General features: G+C 47.7%; 1 protein-coding gene across 5 annotated transcripts in view; it reads right to left on the reverse strand.

The window, feature by feature from the left end:
• Positions 1-7701, reverse strand: part of CPAMD8 (C3 and PZP like alpha-2-macroglobulin domain containing 8) — a 136239-nt gene that overhangs the window by 122667 nt on the left and 5871 nt on the right. For all 5 annotated transcript variants that reach the window (XR_005195862.1, XR_001817242.2, XM_037728743.1 and 2 more), the window contains exons 3-6: positions 6861-6883; positions 4746-4911; positions 4614-4666; positions 531-548 (exon numbers count right to left, since the gene is read on the reverse strand). Coding sequence is in view for 3 of the 5 variants with exons in the window: in XM_037728743.1 (XP_037584671.1) it covers positions 531-548; positions 4614-4666; positions 4746-4911; positions 6861-6883 (260 nt within the window). In the remaining 2 variants the exon portion in view is untranslated. The remainder of the gene's footprint in view (positions 1-530; positions 549-4613; positions 4667-4745; positions 4912-6860; positions 6884-7701) is intronic.

The raw sequence follows: 7701 nt of genomic DNA on the forward strand, positions 1-7701 counted from the left end.
CGGATCACGATCACGAGGGCAAGAGATTGAGACCATCCTGGCCAACATGGTGAAACCCCATCTCTACTAAAAATACAAAAAAAATTAGCTGGGAGTGGTGGCACGCACCTGTAGTCCCAGCTACTTGGGAGGCTGAGGCAAGAGAATCTCCTGAACCCAGGAGGTGGAGGTTGCCGAGAGTGAGTGAGCCTAGATCAGCACCACTGCACTCCAACCTGCATGACAAAGTGAGGCTCTATCTCTCAAAAAAGAAAATTACAACATATTGTTATTTGGAAATAAATTATCAAATATCACATAAGATGTTATCATTTTTATTAAAAAAAAAAAAAAAAAGGAAATGGACAGACACACACTCAGCCCATCCCAGGGTGGACTCTGGGACCAGGATAGAAGAGGCCGGTGCCAGCCTTGTAAGGCACAGTGGCTCAGCCCAGAAGGCAGACATTGGGTGAAGACAGACCAGATCTTGCGGAAGATGGGCTACCCGGGCCCCGAGTCTAAGCCGAGCAGGGGCAGAGGCCACTCACCAGGATGTAGGCTTCCAGCTGTAATGAAGACACAGACACAGTGAGCAAATCTTCCAGCAAACCCCAAATCCTCCCAACGTGCTCATGCATCATTCACACATGGCCTCGGTCCCCAGGACAGGCATTTGCTGTTACGGGTTAAAAAGTGTCCCCCTGGCCGGGCACAGTGGCTCACGCCTGTAATCCCAGCATTTTGGGAGGCCGAAGTGGGCGGATCACAAGGTCAAGAGATCGAGACCATCCTAGCCAACATAGTGAAACCCCATCTCTATGAAAATATAAAAATCAGCTGGGTGTGGTGGTGCATGCCTGTAGTCTCAGCTAGTTGGGAGCCTGAGGCAGGAGAATTGCTTGAAACCGGGAGATGGAGGTTGCAGCAAGCTGAGATCGTGCCACTGCACTCCAGCCTGGTGCATGGCGACGAAACAAGACTCTGTCTCAAAAAAAAAAAAAAAAAAAAAGTGTCCCCTAAGTTACATCCATTGAATCCTAACCCCAAGTAGGATCTTTAGAGAGGGACCCTCAAAAAGGGAAACCAGGCAAGTGCTACTTGAACCACTGGACCCTGTTAGTGTTCCCAGCAATGGGACCAACACATGCCAGGTGCCTCCCGATACAAGGCACTGGGGAGGATCCAGTATCGATTCTGTGGATCCTTCCCAAGATTCACAACCTGAACCTGGTCACCGGGAAACAGAAGGCCATCTTACCAAGGGATGTTCTGCAAAACAACTTCCTGGACTTGCCAAAAATGTCAATGTCACAAAAGACCCAGAAAGGCAGTGAGGAACTTATTCAAATTAAAGGAGACCAAGAGACATGATGATTAAATGCAACAAATGACCCAGGATCAGATCCTGGCCCAGCAAACATGCCGTAAAGGTTACTATTGGAACAACATGGATTTTACATTAGATATTATTATTGTGTCAATGTCAAAATTATTGTCTTCTTCTTCTTTTTTTTTTTTTTGAGACAGAGTCTTGCTCTTTCACCAGGCTGCAATACAGTGACATCATATTGGCTCACTGCAACCTCAGTCTCCCAGATTCAAGCAATTTCTCTGCCTCAGCCTCCTAAGTAGCTGGGACTACAGGCGTGCACCACCACGCCCAGCTAATTTTTTGTATTTTAGTAGAGATGGGGTTTCACCAAGGCCAGGATGGTCTCGATCTCCTAATCTCGTGATCCACCCACCTCAGCCTCCCAAAGTGCTGGGATTACAGGCGTCAGCCACCATGCCCAGGTTTTTTTTTTTTTTTTTTTTTTTTTTTTTTTTTTTTTTTTTTAAGACAGGGTTGTGCTTTGTTGCCCAGGCTGGGCTCAAGGGATCCTCCTGACTCAGCCTCCCAAGTAGCTGGGACCACCAGTGCATGCCACCATGCTCGGCTAATTTTTATTATTTTAATGTTATGTCAAGACAATTTTGCTGTTGCCCAGATTGGTCTCAGACTCCTGGCCTCAAGTGATCCTCCTGCCTCAGCCTCCCAAAGTGCTGGGATTACAGATGTGAGCCACTGTGCCCAGCCTCAAAATTTTTAAATGTGATGATTGTCCTTTAGTTGTATAAGAGAACATCCTTGCTCTTAAACGATGCAGGCCAAGTGTTCAGGGCCACAGAGGCACAATATCTGTAAGTTATTATCATATGATTTATAATTAAAATAATTTTATAAGTATATACACATATACAGAGAGAGAGAGCACTGGACAGAAAGCCTATAAATAAGGCATGGTGGCTCATGCCTGTAATCCTAGCACTTCAGGAGGCCGAGATGGGTGGATCACCTGAGGTCAAGAGTTTGAAACCAGCCTGGCCAAAACGGTGAAACCCCATCTCGACTAAAAGTACAAAAAATTGGTGGTGCAATCCCAGCTACTCGAGAGGATGAGGCTGGAGAATTGCTTGAACCCAGGAGGCAGAGGTTTCAGTGAGCCGAGATCGCCTCATTGCTCTCCAGCCTGGGCAACAAGAGCAAAACTCCCTCTCAAAAAAAAAAAAAGTACATAAATGTAGCAAAATGTAGGTTTTGTTAAATTTGTAAATTTGTAATTGGCAACTCTAGTTCCATGGTTCTCAGAGTGTGTTCCCCACACCATCATAAGAATAATCAACCAGGAACTTTAAAAACACATGTTTTAGGGTCCCTCCCTAGACCTCCCGAATCAAAAACTGTGGACAGAGGTCCTGTAACCTGTGTGTGAACAAACCTATCAGATGATATTAACATACGCTCAAGTTTGAGAACTACTACTCCAGGTCAGAACTACTGCACCCCTTAGCCAAATCTGGCCCTCTACTTGTTTTTGTCAATAAAACTTTATTGGCACCCATTCATGTCCATTCATTTACATATTGTCTATGGTTGCCTTTGTGTGGCAATGGCAGATCTCAGCAGTTGCAACTAGAATCGGTCTGCTCCACAGAGCCTAAATATTTACTCTCTGGCCCTTTACAGAAAGTTCACTGGTTCCTGGGCTGAATGAAGGACACCGTTCTATAGCATTGCTCCAAATAAAAAGTTAAAAGATCTGAAGCTAGGCGTGGTGACTCACACCTGTAATCCCAGCATTTTGGGAGGCTGAGGTGGGAGAATTACTTGAGCCCAGGAGTTTGAGACCAGCCTGGGCAACACAGTAAAACCCCATCTCTTCTAAAAATGCAAAACTTAGCTGGGCATGGTGGTGCACACCTGTAATCCCAACTGCTTGGGAGGCTGAGGGGGAAGGATCAATTGAGCCCAGGAAGCAGAGGTTGCAGTGAGCCAAGATCATGCAGAGTGAGACCTCATCCCCCCAAAAAAAAAAAAAAGAAAAAGATGCATGCCTTTTTTGTGTTAATGTATTTAATTCAAAGGAGAAATGATAAGTTTGATGTGGCAGTAATGTTTTCTTTCTTTCTTTTTTTTTTGAGTCTAAGTCTTGCTCTGTTGCCCAGGCTGGAGTGCAGTGGATGATCTCGGCTTACTGCAACCTCCGCCTCCCGGGTTCAAGTCATTCTCCTGCCTCAGCCTCCCGAGTAGCTGGGACTACAGGCGCACGCCACCACGCCCGGCTAATATTTTGTATTTTTAGTAGAGACGGATTTCACCATGCTAGCCAGGATGGTTTCGATCTCCTGACCTTGTGATCTACCCTCTTCGGCCTCCCAAAGTGCTGGGATTACAGGCGTGAGCCACCATGCCCGGCCTTTTTTCTTTTTTTAGAGACAAGGTCTTGCTCTGCTGCCCAGGCTGGAGTGAAGTTGGTGTGATCAAGGTTCATTGCGGTTTCGAACTCCTGGTCTCAGGTGACCTTACACCTCAACATCCCACATAGCTGGGACTACAGGTACATACCACTGTGCCCTGCCAATTTTTTTAAAAAAATTTTGTATAGACGAGGTCTTTCTATGTTGCCCAGGCCGGTCTTGTACCCTGGCCTAAAGTTATCCTTCCATCTCAGCCTCCCGAAAGGGCTTCCAGGTGTGAGCCACCCTGCCAGGCCATATTTTATAATGAAAGTTAATAAATGCATGACTATTAGAATTTACATTTAAACAATAGTCAGGCTGGGTGCAGTGGCTCATGCCTGTAATCCCAAAACTTTGGGAGGTTGAGGTGGGCAGATCACTCGAGGTCAGGAGATGGAGGCTAGCCTGGCCAACATGGTGAAACCCCACCTCTACTAAAAACACAAAAAATCAGCTGGGTGTAGTGGCAGGCGCCTGTAATCCCAGCTACTCAAGAGGCTGAGGCAGGAGAATCACTTGAACCCAAGAGGCAGAGGTTGCAGTGAACCGAAATCGCAGCCCTGAATTCCAGCCTGGGCAATAAAGCAAGAGACTTGGTCTTGGGGAAAAAAAAAAAAAATAGAATTTAAGTGGCAGTCCAGGGCTACCTAAAGACCTCAAAGGCACTCCTTGTTGAGGGGCAGTAGGAAAGGGATACCCACCAGCTCCCTGAGGTTCTCCAGCGGCAGGGAACCATGAAAGGAAAGAGAAAAGAGAGGATCTGGACAGAAAGGCCACGTTCCGATGGTGGCCCTGGCCAGGTGGTCCCAAGTGGGTGAGCCCGGGCCCGCGCTTTTAGAAGCTGATCTCACCTTCTCGTTGATGGGCCTCAGGTCTGGGGAGACGGTGAAGATGCTTATGAGCACTAGAAGAAAGAAGAGAGGTGTGTGACACCTCCAGACCATGGCGGGCCCGCCCTGCGTCCGTCCATGCTGGCCACCCACCTCGGTGCTGGGGTCTGTACACAGGCTTGTCCGTCTGGATGAACACAGAAGCGCCCCGGCCGTCCACGGTCACCGAGGTCTGATTGTGAAAGAGGGGCCCCTCCTCCGCCTGCCGGCCACGGCCCCACACTTTCAAAAGTGCCTGGCCCTGGAGGCCTGTAGGCACCTGCGGGCAGAGGAAGGAGCTTTGGGACAAGGATGTCACCCAGGAATGGGCCAAGATACTGGGAAAGGAGTTTGGAGGTCTCTACTGGGGGAACTCACTCCCAGGGCAACTGTGCCCCCCAGGGGACACGTGGCAGTTTCTGGAGATATTTTGGGGTGTCATAGCTTTGGGGGGGGTGGTTGCTACTGTCATTTGAGAGAGGACAAGAGAGGCCGCTCAACATCTTACAGAGCACAGGACACCCCCCGCCCCCCACAAACTGCCCCAAATATCTATTTTTTTTTTTTTTTTTTTTGAGACAAGGTCTCGCTCTGTCGCCCAGGCTGGAGTGTAGTGGCATAATCTCAGCTCACTGCAACCTCTGCCTCCCCGACTCAAGTGATTCTTGAGATTACAGATGCCTGCCACCATACCTGGCTAATTGTTATTATTTTTAGTAGAGACGGGGTTTTACCATGTTGCCCAGGCTGGTCTCAAACTCCCGACCTCAAGTGATACTCAGGGGTGGAGGCTGCAGTGAGCTGTGATTGTACCACTGCACTCTAGCTGGGGTGACAGAGCGAGACTTCATTAAAAAAAAAAAAACAACACTGAAAACAATCTAAAAAAAATCTAACCTGAAGAAGCTGGGGGCTTAGTAAATTAATATTTAAGAGGGGTGTAATAGGGTGTTGTTTACAATAAGATGGAAATTCCAATTATAGAGACTTAAAAACGTGGAAGCTGTTTACAACAATGTGATCAGAGAGAATAGGAGACACCATGGTGTGTGGTTGTTTTTGTTTTTTTTTTGTTTTTTTTTTTTTGAGAAGGAGTTTCCCCCTGTCGCCCAGGCTGGAGTATGTGGCTCGATCTTGGCTCACTGCAACCTCTGCCCCTCGGGTTCAAGCAATTCTCCTGCCTCAGCCTCCTGAGTAGCAGGGATTACAGGTGCCCACCACTATGCCTGGCTAATTTTTACATTTTTAGTAGAGACGGCGTTTCACCATGTTGGCCAGGCTGGTCTGAAACTCCTGAACTCAAGTGATCCACCCACCTGAGCCTCCCATATTGCTAGGATTACAGGCGTGAAGTCGCCATGCCCGCCAATGGTGTGCATCCTTTAACTGAAACTATTCAAAGAAAATGTATGTGCCTGAACAAGAATTTACGGAAAACATGAAAAAGTGAAAAGTATGAAAACTGGCTTATCAGTTGATTTCTCCTTTTTTTAATTTCTTTTTTTTTTTTTTTTCAGATGGAGTTTCGTTCTTGTCGCCCAGGCTGGAGTACAGTGGTATGATCTCAGTTCACCACAACCTCCGTCTCCCAGGTTCAAGCGATTCTCCTGCCTCAGCCTCCCGAGTAGCTGGGATTACAGGCATGCACCACCATGAGCAGCTAATTTTGTATTTTTAGTAGAGATGGGGTTTCTCCATGTTGGTCAGGCTGGTCTCGAACTCCCGACCTCAGGTGATCTGCCCACCTCGGCCTCGCAAAGTGCTGGGATTACAGGCGTGAGCCACCGTGCCTGGCCACCTTTTTTTTAAAAAAAAAAAACAGGATTTCACTCTGTTGCCCAGGCTGGAGTGCAGTGATGCAATCATAGCTCACTGCAACCTCATGCAATCCTCCCACTCAGCCTCCCAAGTGGTTGGGATCACAGGCATGCACCACCACACCTGGCTTTTTTGTGTGTGGAGATGGGGTTTCACCATGTTTTTCAGGCTGGCCTTGAACTCTTGGGCTCAAAGGATACACCCACCTCGGCCTCCCAACGAGCTGGGATTACAGGTGTGAGCATGGCACCCAGCCTCATTATTCATTTTTTACCTCTCCTGTTTAAAAATGACTTTTCTTGAAACATATGCCATTTCTCTTGAAACATATGCCATTTCTCTTGTTCTATTCCCATTCAATTCTTTATTTCCAAGGTCAGGTTTGTAATTTTCTAAAAATTAACAGCTTACCTTGAGTTTGATTGTCCCTTTATCTAAAAATGAAAATAAAATGAGAAAAGTTAAATCAAGAGCTGTGTTTCCCTGCCTCCTGTGAGCTGCTGTCCCACAAACCACAAACTTTCTTAACCCAGAGGGGTTTCATGTGGACAAACACAGCCTGGGTCACGCTGGCCTGGCCCGGGCCAGGCTGGGATTGGCAGAAGCCAAAGGTTTCCTCCAAGCTGGCACAAGCCCAGAGGGGATGAACAGAGCTGAGCTATTCAGGGGAAAGCTGGCCTGTGTTTGATTTACTTCACCCCTGGCTTCTGCCCAAAGTAAGCTGTGAGGGGAGTAATGGGAAAACACCAGGGGAGAGGAACAAGGAGGAGTGCAGAGAAAGAAGAGGGGACTGAGGTCCCCAGTGGACCTGACTGATCTCCCATCACCTCACTCTGGTACCCACACTGAATCATTTGTGGTACTGTACTAGGTTTCTGGCCTCCAGGACTCAATTAGGTATCTATTATTTTTGCCTCCCAGCAACCATTATCCCATTTCCTGCTAACAGATCCTCACTTTCCTTAGGCAAGCTACCTGCCCACCACTCAGTCCACGTGGCTCCTAAGCTTTCCATCCACATTCCTGGGGCTCTGAGCCAATCTTCCTCGGCCTTCCCCTCTCGTCACAATGATTGGTTCAGGTTGAGCACGTGACCCAGGATAGGCCAATCGGAAGGAATCCTGGGACTTTATCCAGCCATCCTGGGAAACTGGTGCTCCCAGTGATCTTAAGGGGAGACTCGGCTGCATCAGGAGTTAGGACAAGAAGCATGCCAGCAATAGCAGTGGACCTTTTTTTTTTTTTTTTTTTT

This window comes from Cebus imitator, unplaced genomic scaffold (genome assembly GCF_001604975.1).
Source record: "Cebus imitator isolate Cc_AM_T3 unplaced genomic scaffold, Cebus_imitator-1.0 Scaffold280, whole genome shotgun sequence".
NCBI lineage: Eukaryota > Metazoa > Chordata > Mammalia > Primates > Cebidae > Cebus > Cebus imitator.